Here is a 21,216-nt window from a genome sequence, read left to right as displayed (position 1 = left end):
AGCTAAAGGAAAAACAGGCAAAACTCTTCTTTAACAGAGGAAAAGCTGGCGAAGCTGAGGTTCAAGAAGGACATATTGTGGAAATAAACTGAGCGACACCAGGGAGATGAATGAAAGCAAATAAACCGTGTCATTGTAGCTGTTAATATTTGGGCCTTTCCTTCATCAGGATAACACATACTTTCAGAACCCAGCTGTAAAAAGGAGTGTGCACAGTTTATACAGCTGCACTTTGGCTAGTTTATATCATTCTGATGAAGCCAGTGGGCGAAAAGCATCTGCACAGTCATTAAGGAACTCATTTGCTTTTTTGTGAAAAACAAAAGAAAATTCAAACAGGGCAATACAATGTTTCGACAGATCCCTGCCCCTCCTCCCCATTTCTTTAGGGTGCCCCATAAAATGTAGTGGTTTGGAAGGTGTCCAGGATCAGGGCGAGAGCATTGCATGGCACAGCCTGCAGTTATTTACTGTGGCTCTGGCAGACAGCATCCTCTTTCAGGTGAATTGTCTACATTGTTAAGTATTCACTACAGGAACAGTGGAAGCGTTGGCTTTTAATTGTTTTTCTCAGGAGGTGAGGTGATCTAAATTCAGCCTCAGGGTTTTCCTTTGCCTACATGTTTAATACATATTGAAGACAACGTGCTGAAAGGCTGATTTCTGAGGCCATGTATTACCTGTATCTGGGTATGTAGCAGTGTTGTTTAGAAAAGGCCTAGGTGAGGAGTTCCCTTTTAACTTTTAGCACAGGGGTCTCCTGTCCTTATCCTGCAGAGCCTCAGTACAGCTGTAGGTTGACCTACATCACCCAGTATCTGAAGTCTTAGATATGCCATATTAATTAGTCACAATGAAAATTGTCACTTTGTGTAAATTAAGTAATTTAAAGATGTGGGAAACTCTTGAGTACCCTTAAACACGAGAGTCCTGTTAAACGGCATCACCTGTAAATGAGTGATTAATTAAATGAGTGACCTGTTCAACTTTAGAAAATAGACACTTGCTGGATTGGGACTCTCTAAGGGTTGGAGACTCCTGTTCTTGCATATATACATATGTACAGTGCCTTGCGAAAGTATTCGGCCCCCTTGAACTTTTCAACCTTTTGCCACATTTCAGGCTTCAAACATAAAGATATAAATTTTTTATTTTATGTGAAGAATCACCAACAAGTGGGACACAATTGTGAAGTGGAACGAAATCTATTGGATTTTTGAAACTTTTTTAACTAATAAAAAAATGAAAAGTGGGGCGTGCAAAATTATTCGGCCCCCTTGCGTTAATACTTTGTAGAGCCACCTTTTGCTGCGATTACAGCTGCAAGTCGCTTGGGGTATGTCTCTATCAGTTTTGCACATCGAGAGACTGAAATTCTTGCCCATTCTTCCTTGCAAAACAGCTCGAGCTCAGTGAGGTTGGATGGAGAGCGTTTGTGAACAGCAGTTTTCAGCTCTTTCCACAGATTCTCGATTGGATTCAGGTCTGGACTTTGACTTGGCCATTCAAACACCTGGATACGTTTATTTGTGAACCATTCCTTTGTAGATTTTGCTGTATGTTTGGGATCATTGTCTTGTTGGAAGATAAATCTCCGTCCCAGTTTCAGGTCTTTTGCAGACTCCAACAGGTTTTCATCCAGAATGGTCCTGTATTTGGCTGCATCCATCTTCCCCTCAATTTTAACCATCTTCCCTGTCCCTGCTGAAGAAAAGCAGGCCCAAACCATGATGCTGCCACCACCATGTTTGACAGTGGGGATGGTGTGTTGAGGGTGATGAGCTGTGTTGCTTTTACGCCAAACATATCGTTTTGCATTGTGGCCAAATTGTTCGATTTTGGTTTCATCTGACCAGAGCACCTTCTTCCACATGTTTGGGGTGTCTCCCAGGTGGCTTGTGGCAAACTTTAGACGAGACTTTTTATGGATATCTTTGAGAAATGGCTTTCTTCTTGCCACTCTTCCATAAAGGCCAGATTTGTGCAGTGTAAGACTGATTGTTGTCCTATGGACAGACTCTCCCACCTCAGCTGTAGTTCTCTGCAGTTCATCCAGAGTGATCATGGGCCTCTTGGCTGCATCTCTGATCAGTCTTCTCCTTGTCTGAGCTGAAAGTTTAGAGGGACGGCCAGGTCTTGGTAGATTTGCAGTGGTCTGATACTCCTTCCATTTCAAGATGATCGCTTGCACAGTACTCCTTGGGATGTTTGAAGCTTGGGAAATCTTTTTGTATCCAAATCCGGCTTTAAACTTCTCCACAACAGTATTACGGACCTGCCTGGTGTGTTCCTTGGTCTTCATGATGCTCTCTGCGCTTTCAACGGAACCTTGAGACTATCACAGAGCAGGTGCATTTATACAGAGACTTGATTACACACAGGTGGATTTTATTTATCACCATCAGTCATTTAGGACAACATTGGATCATTCAGAGATCCTCGCTGAACTTCTGGAGTGAGTTTGCTGCACTGAAAGTAAAGGGGCCGAATAATTTTGCACGCCCCACTTTTCATTTTTTTATTAGTTAAAAAAGTTTCAAAAATCCAATAGATTTCGTTCCACTTCACAATTGTGTCCCACTTGTTGGTGATTCTTCACATAATAAAAAAAAAATTTATATCTTTATGTTTGAATCCTGAAATGTGGCAAAAGGTTGAAAACTTCAAGGGGGCCGAATACTTTCGCAAGGCACTGTATACAGCCAGGAAGGAGTGAGAAGTCAGGGCTTAGCTCAGAAGGTGTTTCAGTTTTGGAAAATAAATGCATGTGCAATAGTAGCAAAGATGTCTCAGGCAGTTCACCTTGATGTTAAGCAAACTCGCAGTATACCACATTTAAAAAAAGCTCCGGACACTCTGTCCCGGACTGCAGTCGTCCGTGGTTTCTCCCCACTCTCTTGTTCTGCACAGGGGGCAGTGAGGGCCGGCTGGCACTTTTGTCCAAGCAGCCCTCCATCAGGGCCATTGATCTTCCCGTACAGGAGAGTCAGCGCACGAGGTGTCATTGCATGTTGCAGAAGTCGCTGTTTCTCCACCAGGTGACCTGGCTAGTGCCCTGGCTGACTTACGCCTGCAGATTGTTCACTAAAACATGGGGAATCCTTAGTCACGCTTGGCTAGAGACAGCTGGGACTGTTGTTAGATTATATTTACTTTCTGTCTCCCTCATTGGGTATGAGGTGGTGCTTGTGTATAATATACAGTGCCTTGCGAAAGTATTCGGCCCCCTTGAACTTTTCAACCTTTTGCCACATTTCAGGCTTCAAACAAAGATATAAATTTTTTATTTTATGTGAAGAATCACCAACAAGTGGGACACAATTGTGAAGTGGAACGAAATCAATTGGATTTTTGAAACTTTTTTAACTAATAAAAAAATGAAAAGTGGGGCGTGCAAAATTATTCGGCCCCTTTACTTTCAGTGCAGCAAACTCACTCCAGAAGTTCAGCGAGGATCTCTGAATGATCCAATGTTGTCCTAAATGACTGATGGTGATAAATAGAATCCACCTGTGTGTAATCAAGTCTCTGTATAAATGCACCTGCTCTGTGATAGTCTCAAGGTTCTGTTGAAAGCGCAGAGAGCATCATGAAGACCAAGGAACACACCAGGCAGGTCCGTAATACTGTTGTGGAGAAGTTTAAAGCCGGATTTGGATACAAAAAGATTTCCCAAGCTTCAAACATCCCAAGGAGCACTGTGCAAGCGATCATCTTGAAATGGAAGGAGTATCAGACCACTGCAAATCTACCAAGACCTGGCCGTCCCTCTAAACTTTCAGCTCAGACAAGGAGAAGACTGATCAGAGATGCAGCCAAGAGGCCCATGATCACTCTGGATGAACTGCAGAGAACTACAGCTGAGGTGGGAGAATCTGTCCATAGGACAACAATCAGTCTTACACTGCACAAATCTGGCCTTTATGGAAGAGTGGCAAGAAGAAAGCCATTTCTCAAAGATATCCATAAAAAATCTCGTCTAAAGTTTGCCACAAGCCACCTGGGAGACACCCCAAACATGTGGAAGAAGGTGCTCTGGTCAGATGAAACCAAAATCGAACTTTTTGGCCACAATGCAAAACGATATGTTTGGCGTAAAAGCAACACAGCTCATCACCCCCAACACACCATCCCCACTGTCAAACATGGTGGTGGCAGCATCATGGTTTGGGCCTGCTTTTCTTCAGCAGGGACAGGGAAGATGGTTAAAATTGAGGGGAAGATGGATGCAGCCAAATACAGGACCATTCTGGATGAAAACCTGTTGGAGTCTGCAAAAGACCTGAAACTGGGACGGAGATTTATCTTCCAACAAGACAATGATCCCAAACATACAGCAAAATCTACAAAGGAATGGTTCACAAATAAATGTATCTAGGTGTTTGAATGGCCAAGTCAAAGTCCAGACCTGAATCCAATCGAGAATCTGTGGAAAGAGCTGAAAACTGCTGTTCACAAACGCTCTCCATCCAACCTCACTGAGCTCGAGCTGTTTTGCAAGGAAGAATGGGCAAGAATTTCAGTCTCTCGATGTGCAAAACTGATAGAGACATACCCCAAGCGACTTGCAGCTGTAATCGCAGCAAAAGGTGGCTCTACAAAGTATTAACGCAAGGGGGCCGAATAATTTTGCACGCCCCACTTTTCATTTTTTTATTAGTTAAAAAAGTTTCAAAAATCCAATAGATTTCGTTCCACTTCACAATTGTGTCCCACTTGTTGGTGATTCTTCACATAAAATAAAAAATTTATATCTTTATGTTTGAAGCCTGAAATGTGGCAAAAGGTTGAAAAGTTCAAGGGGGCCGAATACTTTCGCAAGGCACTGTACCTAATTAATCCTACTGTATCATTTTATCTTTATAGTCTCTTGCCAGTTAAAATGTAAGAATTGGAAGAATGATAAAAATCCCCTTATGTGGTCAGGCATGTTGCTCTACATGAAACACACCTTGTCTTCCTGTTTTTTTACGTTTGCCTTAATTCAATGTGATTGCATCTGCGCATCCATTTCTGTATTTGTGTCTGTTTGTGTGGGCCTGTGGCAGTGCCTGTAAATCGGCGTGTGTGCGGCCTTCCGCGGCCCTGTGTGTTGGTAAGCGATTCGTGTCAGTGTGGGCATAACACAGGTAGGGCGTGGGTGGCCTGTGGAAACGCATCGCGATGGCTGTCTTGTGTGAACTGCGAACTGTACCTCAGTAAGCTTGCTGTTGTCACGTTACCACTTTAACCTACTACCTGTGGTTTTCTGAAAAGAAAAGAAACCTTCTTTTTCCCATACGTTCAGAGAGAGAGACTCAATAAGTCACTCATTTCTGTAACGCTGAATATTCGTGCAGTGACCTTTAAAAAAAAAAAAGTGATATGAGGGTTTCCTTTCTTTAAAGCAATTATAGGAAGAGATGCCTGACGTCTCTCTTTGTTCTTTCACTGAGCAAACTCTGGGTAGGGGACTTGCATGAATTCACATCTGAGAATGCCTTATCACGATGGAGATAACAAAATGTCTGGCGCATGTAAGCGATTTGCAGTGTTCATGAGATATCTGACTGAGCTGGAAAAGGGCAAATTACGAGGGGAGCCCAGCTCCGTCGGTCTAGGTGCTCCCTGCGCTAAACACCGGCATGGCGGGCTCGGGCCTCTTCGCCAGGGACCTGCCAGGTGGCCGCGAGCCTGCGGAGGCGTCGGAGGCGCCGAGAGACGCTGCTGCACCGCGGTGCCGGTGCTCCTGTGAGCGCCCTGTCTAACCGCGTGGCTCTGATGAGTCACAGGACTCCTCGTTCTCCCCACGGGCCCAAGGGAGCTGGCAGCAAGCAGACAAACAACCGGGCGATTCCGGATTGGTTTACGGGCATGTATGGGCTGCAGGTGTGAGCTGTAAAAAGTGTAGCTTCCATGATCCACAAATTTCAACCGTCTACTGGGTGATAGAAATGCCTCTTAGCATCATTAATCCCTCTGTGCTAAAGAGCACTGGCAGCCACAGGTGTAGCTCAGGTCTGTGCCCGTGTCGTCTCTCTGCTCATACAGGCCTCTCTGTCTGTCTCCCTGTAGGGCTGTGGTACTACCTGCAGGGGAGTGACAAACCATGCCTCACTCTGGTTGGCTCACCCAATTTTGGGTACCGCTCTGTCCACCGAGACCTGGAGGCCCAGATTGCCATTGTGACGGAGAACAAGGAGCTGCAGGCCCAGCTACAGCAGGTAGGACTGCAAGGGTCCTTCCCAGCTTGAGTCCTGATTTTTTAAGCGCTGTGTTTTTAATTATGCCCTTTATTTTGTGTTGAATTCTGGTTTTCATCATTTTGCTTAATTCCAGTAGTCCTAATGTTGCCACAACAGCCCATTTGCCTCAAACCAGCTGCCCTGACAGAGGTCTGCTTAGGTGACACTTAGGTGCCAGCTCAGACGTCTAAAACTGGCTGACAAAAGCCCCAGTGATCTCAAAATGGTCATGCGGTTGTTCAACAAGGATTAAGGATGGCCAAAAAGGAGAAGCTCGCCTCATCCGGGTTTCTTTTTTTTTTTCCCCAACTCCCCTTGGCTAGACTAGGTTTTTCCACAGTTCTGCTAGACTCTCTTAGGTAATGTATGCTGAATTGAACGTTCTCCTATTAAACAAGAATGAAGTAAATGTTGCTTGTTTCTGGGAAATGGATCTGAACTAAATGCTGCCTGAGTGCTCCGGCATGAATCTGTTGAAATATGACATACTTTCCAGGACTTAGCTGAAGTTTACTTTTTTCTCATCAGGTTAACCACAAAGAACTCTTTAATCAAGCCTACGCCTGCATAGAACAAATTGCAAGAGAGCTTAATGAGAATCTTCTTTCATTTCAAGAGCTTATGTACAGAGCACAGTGTAACGCCAACAAGACTGCATTGGTCTTTACAGTGAAAAATGTGCAGCCTGTCTGGCTTGGTTTAGACAAGTAACACCTTCACAAGGCGATCAGAGCGAAATAATTCACAGAAGCAGATGTCTGATGAAAAAAACAGAATGGGATATGTGATTACAGCTGCTGACACTGCAGAGAACGTTCAACATAACATTGCAGGAGCTGAACGTGCACACTGAAAAGCTCTGATCATTTCTTTTAATCTCCATTGACATGTAGCTGTATGAAGGGAGTCTAGCATTGCACGGGGTAGTCCCTGAGATGGACGGGTGACCCATCCTGGATAGGGGAGGGGTCACATGTTCTCTTGTCTGCTTAATGCAAAGGAAACCGGGACAAGCTGTTGCCCGATGGGTCGCTGTGGACAGTACCTACTGTGCATTCATTTGTCCCTGAAAGGGGATTGTGATTGTACCTTAAGCTATTAAATGGTAATCCCTTAGTATCTCCCAGTTTAGGAGATGAAGGAATTCAGCACTGAAAAGCAAGGTTGATCTACCTAATGGTCATTAGCTTGGGGGGAGTCTGAGACCTGGGACCAAGGACAATTCTAACATCCATTTTTTTTTGACAGCAAAAACTGTTCAGTGAGTTGCTTAACCTGACTCGCAACACGACTGGGCTTACTCGCGTACATCTGAATGGCAGAGAGTTTACATTCTGCCACAGGTCTGCAATTTATTTTCAATGGTCTGTAGCTGATGCAAATGCCGATACTCAGTTTTAAAGTTTTAAGTTTTAAGAAGTGACAGGCAGCTAGAGCCCTGAAGAGCGCACCAGGCATTCCACAGTTCCTCATACTTTCACCCTGGTCCTTTATGGTACAGTGACTGCCAAACAGCTGAAAAGACCAGTGTGTTGAGTGTGATTTATTGGGAATTAAAGAAAACAGGAAATAAATTTAATCCTTTTAAGCACCACATTGCCTGGAAATCTCTGTGAGTTGGAGCAATTCCCCAGCTCCTTGTGACGTGACGTGAGCTTCTTTTGTGACGTCCGTGTTTGGTGGTTACTTTGGTACTTTGGTAGTTTCCTGACTGGACAGCTTTTTCCACACTCCTAGAACCCTGAGGATTTTCAACTATCCTTTTCAGCTATACAAAGGCCACCTGCCTGTCAACACAGTAGGGCAGTCTGGGCTTCAGGTTTATTAAAATTCAACACAGACCCTTTTGAATTTTGGTCTGCTAGAGGCTGCCCATCTTCATTATTACTAAACTTACATGGTTTAAAAAAAAAAAGACCGGGAAGCATTTCTAACTTTATACTTGCTTGTTAAAATGTGTGAAGTGCATATTTATATATATATAATTTATAAATGTTGTGTTTCTATTAATTATATTTTATTAATTCATATAAGGAAATGTGACATATGTAGGTGCAAATCAAAAAGACCTCGGCCTGTGAGAACTCGGGAGTCAGAAGCGAGTTGATCTCCAATGCTAGCTGGTCCTCTTGATGATAATATGGGAATGGTCATCCCACAGGAACAGGAGATGCTGTATCAACGCTCCACAGAGGTGTCCTCCTCCACCTTCGAGCAGCCTAACCGCTACGTCAAGCTGTGGGTCAAACTGGTCACTCCATTCATCAAGAACTTCTTTTAACAAGGAGACAGACCCCCTGCACCAACATGCTGCTCCACACTACCAGGAACAGGTACAGAAGAGCTGTCGGCCAAAGTCACAGTCTGCCTTGTATAGGGTCCTGAAACATACCAGGCCACCCAAGCCACAACCCCCTTGCTCTGCAGAGCTTCTTAACCTTCCCGCTGCTAACAAAGTCCTGCACAGGGTATGAGGCATGCAGACATTTCACTGATTTGCAGAAATGTTGATGGGAATTGAAGGATATCATGGTTCACTGCCTTTTGTCTGGATTCAGATCATAAAGACTATAGTGTGACTTGATGCATTTTTCGATACAATTCCATAGTTTCTCAGTAGTCTCTTATTTGATAAATGATGGATCCATATATGCAGTTAATAGTCCAGATTGTTTCAGCCTATGGAAAGTGTTTTTTTGGGGGAAGAATCTAAATGTTTAAAGAACAACCAAAGAACATTTTCCACAAATGTGTCGTTTTCTGATTCACATTAAAGGCTTTTTATCACATCTTTACCACTAAATTCTAAAGAAACCATAACCTTTTCAACATCCTCTTTATAATTTTGTTAAAGAGGTTAAATATTTTTTCCTGCTTTTGAAGTGGAGTTTCTCTTTCTAGTGAAATTCAGTATAGGGGCTCTCCAATACAGCATCTTTCACTAAAGAGAAGTGGTGAAGGAATTACTGCATTGGTATGGATTTTAGAGATGGTCACTTTAGTTAGAATGTCATGCTGGAATTTTTTTTCAGGGGCCCCATGACTTACTTGATCAATACAATGTAACTGTACTTCTGATTTCAGTAGTATTATACTTCACAGGGCTGGACTAGAAACATCACTCCAAAGGTCCACTGTAACGTTCCAGATGAATACATGGAGACATGTTTATACTTCTGTGCATTGTCAGTTTTGTTTTTTTCTGTGCTTCGCATTGGCTCTGTTTTTGGCTGATCACAGACTAGCACGAACCTGCACTTGGAGATTCAGAAGAGCTGTCTGGTTAGCCGCTGACCGTGTGGAGGAGAAGGAAATGGCATGAAATGGTTATAAGTGTATTACATCTTTATACAGGCTCTTATGAGGTGATAATGTTTGAAACACTTAATTCAGAAATCTTATCACTTTAATGATTTTATTACATAAAAGTAGAAGATTACACAAGTATTTGTTATTCAGTTTTATACCAATTACAGTTATGCAGTTACTTTCCATGGCATGAAATAAAATAAAAGAGCATACTCAAGCTTAGAGGCTTACTAAGCTGAAGCTTGTCCTGTTTTCTTTAGCACTAAGTGGACTGAGTGTACATGCCTCCCAACACATTAGTCCATCGCATGGTAACTCCCAGAAATACAGGTTCCCATTTATACAAGCCAGAGCACTGGATCTACTAAGAACCTGAAAGCAAGCCTTTATGTTAAGAGTCCAGAGACATACAGGTTTTATAAATAGAGATACTGATCGTCGGCTCTTGAACCATTTGTAAGCCTTAGATCGGAATATGGTTTTTCTAGCTTTTGAGGGCTGCAGAACATCGCTATGCTGATGAGCTCTCTATAGCTGACTATTCTGTTTTAGAGTGTCTGGGGAAAATGCTGCAATCGTTAAAGCTTACAGCTCTTATACACCAGGTAATATTTTGCCAACATACTGAACAGCCAAACTATTCTCATTTCTTCACACTGATCTTATCGGCACATACTGATGCCAGCAGGGTTTTCACATTAACCAGTGCCAGCATGCTTTGTACACTTAGTATTTTCCCCTTTCATCAGATAAAAACAATCTTTACCGAGGTTATCTTCTGAAGTTTTTATAAAGTGTAGGTGGAGGAGTTTTAGAAAAAAACTAAAAGCAGTTATAGTAAGGGACTCTGTTTATGATAAATACAGAAAAGATAAAAGGCTCATCTTTTTCTTTTCCAGAAACTGGATTTTTAAAAATCAATCATATAATTCTAAAATTAAAATTATGCAGCAAATGATGAAAGTCTACCTCTGTTTTAAATTTCTTATCTTTTTTTATCATTTTTCTTCCTAGTCTCAAAGTGTATACCTACTCCTTAGCATCAGTGATAACCTCAGGTATTGAGTAGAAATTTTAGTATTCATATGTCTTAACCCACATCTTTTAGTGTTGGGTTAAAACATTTTAGGGCTTTTCATCTGTATTAGTAAATATTGCTGTCCTTTAAGAGTTTTGAATTGCAATCTTCAGATGATATTACCCTGAACTGCAAATTTTGCCTCAACTCGCACAAGGGTGTGGGCCCAGTCTGTGTAGTACTGTAATACTAACAACATCGTATACCAAGATCATGTACTGTACATATTTGTATACAAGTTCTAGCTTATCAAAATGATTCCAAGAAAAGAAGTAACTTGTACAGCCATTTGCGCATTGGGATACTTTGTATATATTGTATTTTGTGAAGCACAATCAAAGAATGCACAGCATGTGTGGTACAGCCAAAAATGGGATACCTTCAATGATTTAATTTATCACTTCCAAAAATATTTTATAGACAATTCATATAACTGCTAAGGTTTCTGTAATGACATCTGTGATTTTAAGTGATAATTGTTAAATATTTCACATAAAATCCATCTTTCAATAGGAGTATTTTTTCATGTTACATATTAAATATTACAAGGTTTTGTTTGTAGGTTAATAGACCAAGTTGCTCATCTGCAGACATCATACTAAGGAACTGAACTAGAATATTTGATAGTATATAGTAATCATTCAATATTGGACATGGTGTGTACAGTAAGTCAGGTGATTTCGATGCAAAGATGTGTTCATGAATGGAAAAAGATAAGATAGAAACAGTTGCAATTTACTTGAATTGCAAAAGTGGTTGCTGTGATCTTGCACGCTGATGGTAGAGTGCAGAACTCCTTGTGTGCTTACAGTATACTGAATGGACTCATGTTTGGGCTCCATCACAAATACACCTACCAGTGACTGATGGATTTCAATTGTTTTTCTGTCTCAAGGGTAGCCTCATCGTGATAGCTGTCAGGCAGTGAGAATAGAACAGGACTTTTTTCCAGTAATATTCAGCCTTGAAATGAGAGATGAACCATATTGTTATGATTTATTTAAATACCAATACAATACTTGTTCTGTGAATGCACAGACCCACTGTAAAAGGGAGCTGACCATTCCAAAGCTATTACTAAACAAGAGTAAGCCCAAGCCTTTATTTAAAATGCATAGCAATTGAATGAATTGATTGTATGCTTCTAAAGAGCAGTGAAATCTGAAACCCTCTGTTACAAAAAAATCTGAAAACATTTTGACCTTGTTGTGTAGGAAATAAACCTGTTCTTACGGTGCCTTTAAATTATTTCATCGTTGGTATCAACTTTCAGTTGATAATACCATGTTCTTTAATATTCTTGCAAGAAAAAAGACACTTTTGTTAAATGGCAGAGCAGTGGGCAGTCCACAAGCAGTCCCTTCAGCCCTGCTGGGAACTGCAGATTGCACTAAGACTTGTACTGATTCTTTGTTGTGGCTTGCTGAGCAGGGCTCCTGAGTTGTTCTATGCAAAACATTGCAACAGACTTCCGTGAAACTTTTGTACAGGGGCTCAAAGTACTTCAGTAGCCCACACTTATTTCCTGTTTAGTCCTAGAAGTTCTATTGTATAAAAAGACACTCCTTTTTTCTAAAGTAAAAGAAATAACCACAAACATTTGCAGTTGCATGGGGTAGACCTCAGTTGTTTTGGTTATTTTTGGAAATTAGTTTTTTTATATTTGAATGTATTGTTTAAAAAATAAACATTCCTCCATCTTCATTCCATTCTGCAAGCTGTTCTATATTTATGACAATAGTTATAATAAGAGAAAGTGCTTGAAATTTTAATGTGGTTACCAATAGTAACTAATGCATAATTACATGGTACAAACTAATATATGTTTCCTGTTCATATATTTGTTAAATATTTTGTGTCTATTAAATTTGATCATGCTTTATGGGACTGTGTTATAATAAAAATGATACATTGACTTGCATCTTATTTTTTGTAAAAGACTCGGGACCTGATATTCTATACATTAGTCTGCAAAAATAACGTCATCCAAGACTACCATTTCCCCCCTTTTACATTTTCAAAAGAGGTAGCCTACATGTTGTTTTTTAGTAAAAAGCAGATGAGTGTCTTTTGCAACTGCCTTAAATACAATAAGAGAAATATAATGCAGATATAAACATCCTGTTGTTTTGTTAATACTGTACTTTGGAAAACATTTCACAAGGACTGATGGGAAGGAGCACGTTATGTATTGCTCAGGGTACGTGTGAGGACCCAGATTTTTTTCTATTCTGGATTGTGAAACACTGTTGCGCAAATGTATTCAGTAACATGTTTGTTGTTGTTCTAAAAATCAAGAGCTTAAAAAATATATTTTTAGAAGAAAATGAGAGGAGACTATTTATGGGAGATTCCATTATTGTTGGGATTTTGGAAGACATTTTGAAAGGGATATAAAGTTTTACTAGTAACCTGTTTGGTTTCTGTGAAATGACATGATTTGTATGACATATTGTGACTATACCTTTACAATATCAACAGATTTAAGGATCTTATTTCAGTCTTTATTTGTAAGCTATTGTTTTTTCAACCTAATTTAAATTGTTAGGTACATAATCAGTAATGTATGACTTCTTATGTTTTTTAGTTTGCAAAAATGAAGGAAAATTGTAAACTCATGGGATTTCATTTAGATGCTCTTAATTTTAAGTACTCTCCAGTGAAGTTAGACAATAGCATTTCAATTTATTTGAGCCACGTGCATTTACAATTAGTTTGTAATCACAAAAATATGAAACAAAGACTGGGCCTTGTATTATGAAGGATAAATTGAATTCAATGGGAAAGACTGACACCTTGTGGATCTTAAAATGAAATTCATTTTAAGATTATAGTAATTTGAAAGGAGGCTTTCTCTGAATTTCTTATTCTGGATTAAGGGTTTTTACACACGTTTCAGTGGTATATATTTTCAATATTTTTCTGGAGCATTGATTTTAAACAATATAAACCTAATCCAATAAAAAGTATTTCTATTGGTTCTATTAAAACTATATGTAAAAGTGTTTCTATAAACTTGTTTTGTTTAGTTATTGAAAAAGTTAAAGCAGTACTTTGCTTCTTACCTATACAAACTGATTAAATAATCAATGCTAAATGTACTATGTTTGTGCAACAGAATTACATTAATAATGTGCAGCAGCTATATCAGTCAGTGGTTTTCCCAACCTATGCAAAACTGTAAAATATAGTAGGTAATATTACAGAGTAAGTGAATTAGGACCAGATGAAAGCTGATCATGTACAGTATGCATGCTTTTAGATTTTCTTGATTGCCCTTAAAAACAGTGTTAATTCCTTTGCAGTAGTCTTTATGAAGGTAATTACATAACTTAATGTGGGTGATTAATGTAGGCATATTACACAGCACTCTTCTGGAACACAACCTACAGTCATTGGGTAATCAAGCCCTGAATCATTAAGATGGTACTTTAACTAAGATAAATGGTTTCTGATATATCTGTCTTCTTACTACGAGTAGATTGACTCGGACATCAATAAGAACAGGAGAACCAATTACATTAGGTATTGTTTAATATTATTATTAAATAATATACTAACAGTACTATGGCTGTTGCAGGTCCAGTGCGGATAAGAATTAAAAACACCCTCCTTGAAGGCGGATGTTTATAATTATTAAATTAGGGATGAAAATAGTTTAATAAAAAGTATATTTTTAGGAATAAACATTGTTCAAGCAGACAGTCCTAAGCAGAAATACTAACATTCTTTTACACAAGGACAAAGGCAAAGGAAGGGGAGGTGGTTATTTGACGACTTCTGGGAAATGGTGAAAGCACTACCAGTCACTTGTTAAGGGAACAGTAACAGAAAGTTATCTTGGGTTAAATTCACCAGAACTATGTAGACATATGTTCACTGTCTGCCGAAAGAGTTTTTCTACAGTTTCACATTATCCCACTATTTTGTAAAATAGTGGGATAAAATAAAATAGTTTTATTTTTAACTTAACCTTAACTCATTTGGTTTTACAATGTATGTTCCTGTGCCTTTAATGTATTTTCTCATCTTTCTCAATGTTATCCCTCCAAACATTCATTTTCCTTAGTTTTTAAGTTCTACTGACTGTATATTGTTCAAGGAAATGTGATCTTTGAGCTCTGCACACCCAACAGATGAATTGAGATGTCATAAGTGGTTGACCTTAAACACTTTTTGCTGAATTTTTCATGCTTTATAAAAAATAACCTTTTTTTGCATTTTTATTCTAGTCTTTATGTGTAACTGAACAGAAACAGAAGTTTTGGAATGGTTGATAGTGTACTTTAGAGTGCACCATACAGAGACTGAAAAAGACTTCCTTTGCAAACTGGTTAAACTTTCAAAAACTGTTCCTTCTGTGTTTGTTTTACACATTTGTGGATTAGATCTGTAATAGCAGGCAGACTGCTGCCAGTACCCATTTAGCTGGTTTCTCCTTTGTTTTCAGGTTGAATGTCCAGACAAAGGTTGGTCCGCGGATGCGAGTTTTGTACACTGGACATTCGTAGATGTTCTTGGTCTCTTGCCTGTCCACGGGAATGGCTTTAATGAAGATCACTGGCATGGCAGGGGTTAAATCCTTCAACCTTGCATCTGCAATCACCCCAGCCTGAGTGTCCCAGCGAGCTCCTGCAATGCACAATAACATTGGGAACTAGGACTTCATTTCTTGAACTCATATCCTTTTGTTCCTGATGGTATATTACATTAGAAAAGGTATCATTTATCTAGTCTTTCCTATTTTCATGGTTGTTTCATATTCAGTGTTTGCTCTTTGAAAAAAATATACAGGCCCAGCAGTATGGAACAATTTTCATTGATAAAATCGAAGTAACTTATCTATGAATAAATGACCAATACTACCTCCTACCATTCCTGTTGCAGATGTGCATCCCACTTGTAATCTAGTGGAATGAAATTTACTGGCAGCTTTAGGCTTTAGAGCCATAACATTCTTTCCTTATCTAAAAGGTGCAACTCTAAGCACATAACTCCAAGCACATTTACTATATCTCTGTTTGTATTATGCAAAAATTAATCCTCTGCAAGTGTTTGGAAAAATATGGAAGTTAATCACAAAAGATGTTTTTTCTCATTTCCTAGGAATGAGAAAAACAGATGTTAAGCAGTGCACTGAATCACCTTGCCAGAAGGAAAAAGGCTGTGAACTTCTAAAGGTGTTGTTTTTTCTGCTTCTGGCCCATTAACATCCAAATATCAATATCTTTATCACGTATGCAGATACAAATAAATATTCCATGTTCATCCCAGGATGAGCATGTACAGTAATCTAGCCTCCATGCAATAGATTGAAATCTAGATTATAATTTATCAACACTGACAAACAGAAATATTACAAAGTCATTTTCTTTCCATTCTTTATAAACAGTAATTTTTACATAAATTACAATTAGTAAAGGTGTCTTTTGTGTGTAACTAATTGGATATTAAGACATTTGCAAATTGAAAATATTCTTAGACAATATTAATTCCTCTGTAACTGAAGATTCCAAAATCTTCCAGACTGCACAAATGTTTCCTTAGTTGCACTAGTTTCCAGTACAAACTGATTGTATTTAATGAGTGTAAGTGTTTTGAAGCATTGTTTTTACAGGCTCCAAAAACCGTGTTTTTGTGAGCAGGAAATAACATCATTAGCTATGTCATCTCTTCTCCACTAAACCACAGATAGAAAGAACAGGGTAACTCAAGTGTGAGGTAAGAGATTATTTTTTGGAGGACAAAGTAAGTAACCGACGCACAGGGATACAACTGCTGGGAATTCTATCCTTATGGGAGGAAGGCAGAGAGCACATGCTCAACTCTGCTTGGTCATTTCAGACAATGGCTTCCAGCCCTGATCCTGTGGCCTGCTGTCTCTTTCAGTTTTTGTTACAGCCATGTTATTAACTGCACACTAATTTATTTACCTTTTCTTCCCATGTTGTATTTTAAAATGTACTTGCAGTTCTTTTAATTGAAGGGATTTGTAATTTGGCTCTATCCTGTATTCTTCAGTTTCAGAACTCTGTATTTGGATGTGGTACTCAGTCTTGGGCCTCTATAGAATGGGGGGAAAACTGATTTTGGGAGTATATGAGGCATTCTACTTCCTATGTTGGGCTGTTGTGTGCTCCTCACAATGTTATTGTTAATTCTTCCTCTTAAGACTGATCACACATTAAGAGATGTCTAACTAGAAATAAGGGAAAAACCTTTAAAGATGAGGAAAGATATCATTAAGTTTATAATGCTGATATTAGCAACAGCATCACTTAACACCAGTATGTAATGTCTTAATGAAAGTTAGTGAAAACCAGCAGCGCAGTCTACCCCTCGCATAGGGACCCACTGATTCAGGAGTCTTATGCAGTCTGGTATCAGGATTGTAAAGTGAAGCAATGAAAAAGTCTGAATAAACCCAAAATGTTTAATTACCAGTTAACAGTTACAATTACAATTACCAATACATATTAGCTGTACTTTTGTTAATCATGATTCATCTTGACACCAACAGCAACAGAAATGATCTTCTTTACTTTTGAAACTGGGAGAGGGTAGGGGACTAGGTGCCTTTTGCCAGTGTACCATAATTGTTTGTGGTTTTAACAAGTTTTTACAGGTTTTTAATTTTAACACAATTCTATGTTTCTCATTCTACAACTTAAAAGTCCTTTTCTTTGTGATAAAACTGAAACAACACAATGCTTAAATTGGGCACTCCAGAAGAGAACTGAAACCTTGAAAATGTCTACTGTATTTCTGAGCACTTTCCCGTATTGTCTCATAATATGTTGGCTTAATGTACTATGTACATTTTAAACTGTTTAATTCTAATGTACAAATATATTCTCATGACTGAAAACTGAGTGTGCATGTATTAATGTGAAGTTGCTATCTTTTCCAAGTCCCAGGAGTCCATTACTAAAATGGTACAGAGGTTTTTCTGACACTGTCAAATGTTATTGCAGATCTTTGATTAAATACATAACATGAAGATATGTTATGCAAAGTGAACTTTATCTTAAAATGATGGCTCAAATATGTTTGTTTGTATTGTTTACAAAAATCTTACTTTTTTTGGAAACAGTGTCATTATTACGGATACTCCAGAGTTTCCAAATGTTCTGCACAAAGTGTGACCTACCCTCCATGAAGAGACCATGCACGTAAGCACCCTCTCTGGGCGGGCTGGTCATGTCCTCGCGGTTCTTCTTTGTGACCTCCACAGAGAGACACATCTTATCCAGGGGCCACTCATTCTTCCTGGCCGTGGACTGCATGATGGCAGTGAGGAAGGACTGAGGGTTAAAGAAGCCTGCCAGCCACACAGCTGTGGGAAGGGCGAAATCTGTAGTCCAGGACTCCAGCTCCTAAAGGATGAATTCATCCGCCTTTTACCATGGTAATGCTATTTATACTCACTGCCACCCATGCAAACAGAAATTACCACACCTCCATTAAATTACTGTGAATAGTTGCATTTCTGAACAAGTAAAAGCTTACCCTGATTCTTAGCAACAGATCTGCATACCAAGCTCCTAGTCCGTGAAGTGATGGATAGGCAAGCTTTGTCCAAGACTCCGGAACACTATCTAAAAACAGGGCATTGGAGAGCTCCTCCATATCTGATGTTATTGTTAATTCTCCCTGTTACAAAACAAAGTTTTTAGTTTTTCCTCACATAACTGAATTACTGAATAAAAGAAAGACTTTATCATGCTCATTTAAAAAATAACACCACCAATTCACCATTTACTATACTATATACAATGTAGAAAAAATCATAGCATTTTATAAAGCAAGACTCACCTTTAAACCCAAATCAAGCTCTTTCAAAGACCTCCTTATTTCTTTGGTCAATATGTTCATTCTTTCACACTCTTGCAGAGCAACAACTATATAGGGAGTCCTCTCCTCCACCTTGGCCATAATCTCCATCATGTTAAATCCATCTGGTAGCTTTTCTAGGATTTCATCCAGAAGTCCTTTTACCTGAACAAGAAAGTTTACGAACAAGAGGAGGAGGCGGTTTGGCTCATCCATTTACCTTACTTGACTAAACGAATAGGTCAGTTTCACTGATAAGGTATTAGTGGAAGTTAGCAAAAATGCTGAGTATGTTATTTTTCTTTTAACCCTTAAGGCCTAAATTGTTGTTTTATTTCTGGAAAAATAAGTACTCCTATATTGTGGGAATACTTCCTTTGATAGAAAAATAAAACTTACTTTCATATAAAAACTCAACCTTTCAAACTATAAAACTCAAACTTTCATCGTTGTACAACAATATTTACTGGCAGTCCCACTAGGTCTCTCTACACATATGCTAAAAGTACCCAAGTTGAATATTCTGATGTTATTATGTTAAATGACTTTTATACAAGGTATGCATATATTGTTTTATTAGATGCATTCATAAGTTAATCATTCTAACTAAAAAAAAACAATTTTAATGCAAAGGAAAATTTTTAAAAGAGTGGGCACCTTGAATGGGGCTGAGATTTTCTTCAGTGGGACATAATTAACATCTGGCTCTTTGGAAGACTAATGCCTGCCAGTGTCCACTTTGAGGCTGCTGTCTGATGTCTTTTTAGCATGCCTGTCTCTCCACACCAGAAGCCCCGATTCAGAGTTGAGAGGTGTATTCAATCAGCAGGACTTTATCAAGTTCCAATATGTTTTCCATAATTGCATTCATTGTTTAACTTGCATGAAATGGTTTCATATTTCTCAGATATAAATAATGGTTTACTTACTTTCTCCTCTCGAGAGACCCCAGCCCCTCCAGCTGCGTCTGATTCCTTGGGCTGCATCTCTAACACTGTTCGAAACAGTTTCTCAGATGTGATGGTCAGGAAGCCAATCTCAGCATTGGGATGTAAACCATAGAGATAAGGGCTTTCTGCAGGTAGCGTTTCATCTATATACCCATGGTAACCCTGTTGAACAGTGAACATATTTCTTGCAGCCGTACAGTAGCCAATACATTCTGTGTATAAAACATTTTCAGAGGTCTGTCGTGTTATATTCTAAGTGTCAACCATCATTTGATTTTCAGCTCCTGTATTATGTGTTATATACTGGATAATACAACACAAACCATGCTCATTTTTTAAATTAAACGAATGCATTGCAAAGCCATTTATTGCTGTTAATTCTAAAATTCTATTGTCCAAATAATTATTATTTTCATAGTGCTTTTCATGCACTGTATCCCAAAGCAGCTCACCTTCTGGGTGATGTAAAGGTGATCAGGTGGAGACATTAGAAGTAATCACCAATTAGGGGGGAGTTTAGGCCGTCCAGACTGTACAAGCCCAGGGTGGAAGTATACTAGGACACTGAGGTGAACATCTCTCACTATAACCAACACTGGCATGGATATTAATAACCACGAAGTTTGGACTTGTGATTAATTTTTCATCTGAAGAACAGCACCTTATGGCAGTGGCTCCTGTTGCTACACTGAAGTATACTGGTTTGGAAATTCTGATCAAGAGGGAATCTGGAGTATTTTAAGAGGTTTCTTGCTGCAGCACTGACATGGCTCTGTCCTGTTTACCTTATAAGATGTAACAATATCAGGCTACGTGGTAGTGTTTACATTATGTGTTCGTATAATACAGTGTGGGAATGGAACTAGCTGTCACTACAGACCTTGTAGTCAGAGTTAGGAGGTATGAGGAATCCAGGTGCCAGGTGCAGTTCTCCATCCAACATTTCAGGACGTACATATTCTTGAAGGTATGTTCTGCAGAGCTTCCGGTCCCAGTCATCTGTGATGTGTCCACCGTACATGATCTCTCCAAAAAGGTAGCGCAAATCATCCCAGGGAACCTGTAAAATTGGAAAAGAAAAGCAAAAATAACTTAAACATAAAAATAAATACATTAATACGGTAACACAGAATCTTGTAGTAAAACAAGTTATTTAAAAAGACTATCTTACTGTATCTATTCAGTTACCTTAGCATTGGCTTCTAGATAGTTATACAGCACATTGACAGAGATTGTGAGGTCCCCGTTATTGAAGGGATAGGACCTGTTCCAGCCCTGAGCACCAAACTTGCGCCTCTCAGCAACCACAGCATGAAAATAACACAAGGCAAAAAGTATGCACTTGAATTCAGACTCCTTAGAGCACATCTCTAAGGTATCCTACAATTGAAAAAAAAAGAAATGTTATTACAATTATCTATTGAGTATTATGATGCTAGAATTCCATCAACATGGTATTTATAAAACATAAAATGTACATTTGTATATAAAAACCATTAAACTGCCTGTAATTTCTACTTGAAATAGCATGCCCATGTCTTGTTCTTGGGCATACATCCTTCCTTCTCTGGGCTATGTACAGTACCTGATTGAACAAGTCCAGGGCTTTGTGCAGGTTCGCATGCATGCCTGTGGGAGGCTCATTGGTGATTTTAATAGCGTTCTCCAGAAGGCCTTGGGGGATGATGTGCGAGTCAGTTGTAGGAGCAGGCTCTGCGCTCATGAATACCCGATAGTCCTCATGACTCCCTATACTAAACATCTCCACTTTCTTGTCCAAAGTATTCAGCCATTTTGCCACAAGATGGATATTCTATAATGC

The 21,216-nt window shown here is 39.2% G+C and overlaps 2 protein-coding genes across 4 annotated transcripts in view; one reads left to right on the top strand and one right to left on the bottom strand.

Annotated features, from left to right (window-relative positions):
• The window catches only part of LOC102689816 (CDP-diacylglycerol--glycerol-3-phosphate 3-phosphatidyltransferase, mitochondrial), a 42,369-nt gene extending 24,890 nt beyond the window's left edge, over window positions 1-17,479 (top strand). Inside the window, exons 8-11 of one of the 3 annotated variants that reach the window (XM_069194548.1) lie at window positions 6,055-6,203; window positions 8,386-8,557; window positions 15,062-15,330; window positions 15,718-17,479. In XM_069194548.1, coding sequence (XP_069050649.1) covers window positions 6,055-6,203; window positions 8,386-8,505 — 269 coding nt within the window. In that variant the 3' untranslated portion in view covers window positions 8,506-8,557; window positions 15,062-15,330; window positions 15,718-17,479. Of the gene's footprint in view, window positions 1-6,054; window positions 6,204-8,385; window positions 8,558-15,061 lie in introns of all 3 variants that reach the window. The other 2 variants (XM_015356370.2, XM_006635155.3) reach the window with 2 other exon arrangements.
• Window positions 14,128-21,216, bottom strand: part of LOC102689877 (dynein axonemal heavy chain 17) — a 44,104-nt gene continuing 37,015 nt past the window's right edge. Inside the window, exons 73-80 of the mRNA XM_015356368.2 lie at window positions 20,980-21,207; window positions 20,583-20,774; window positions 20,275-20,454; window positions 19,374-19,556; window positions 18,427-18,609; window positions 18,121-18,264; window positions 17,762-17,987; window positions 14,128-15,243 (exon numbers count right to left, since the gene is read on the bottom strand). Of these exons, the coding sequence (XP_015211854.2) occupies window positions 14,996-15,243; window positions 17,762-17,987; window positions 18,121-18,264; window positions 18,427-18,609; window positions 19,374-19,556; window positions 20,275-20,454; window positions 20,583-20,774; window positions 20,980-21,207 (1,584 nt within the window). The 3' untranslated portion in view covers window positions 14,128-14,995. The remainder of the gene's footprint in view (window positions 15,244-17,761; window positions 17,988-18,120; window positions 18,265-18,426; window positions 18,610-19,373; window positions 19,557-20,274; window positions 20,455-20,582; window positions 20,775-20,979; window positions 21,208-21,216) is intronic.

Source organism: Lepisosteus oculatus, chromosome 9 (genome assembly GCF_040954835.1).
Source record: "Lepisosteus oculatus isolate fLepOcu1 chromosome 9, fLepOcu1.hap2, whole genome shotgun sequence".
In the NCBI taxonomy this organism is placed as follows: domain Eukaryota; kingdom Metazoa; phylum Chordata; class Actinopteri; order Semionotiformes; family Lepisosteidae; genus Lepisosteus; species Lepisosteus oculatus.
This window is presented reverse-complemented; position numbering and strand designations above follow the sequence as displayed.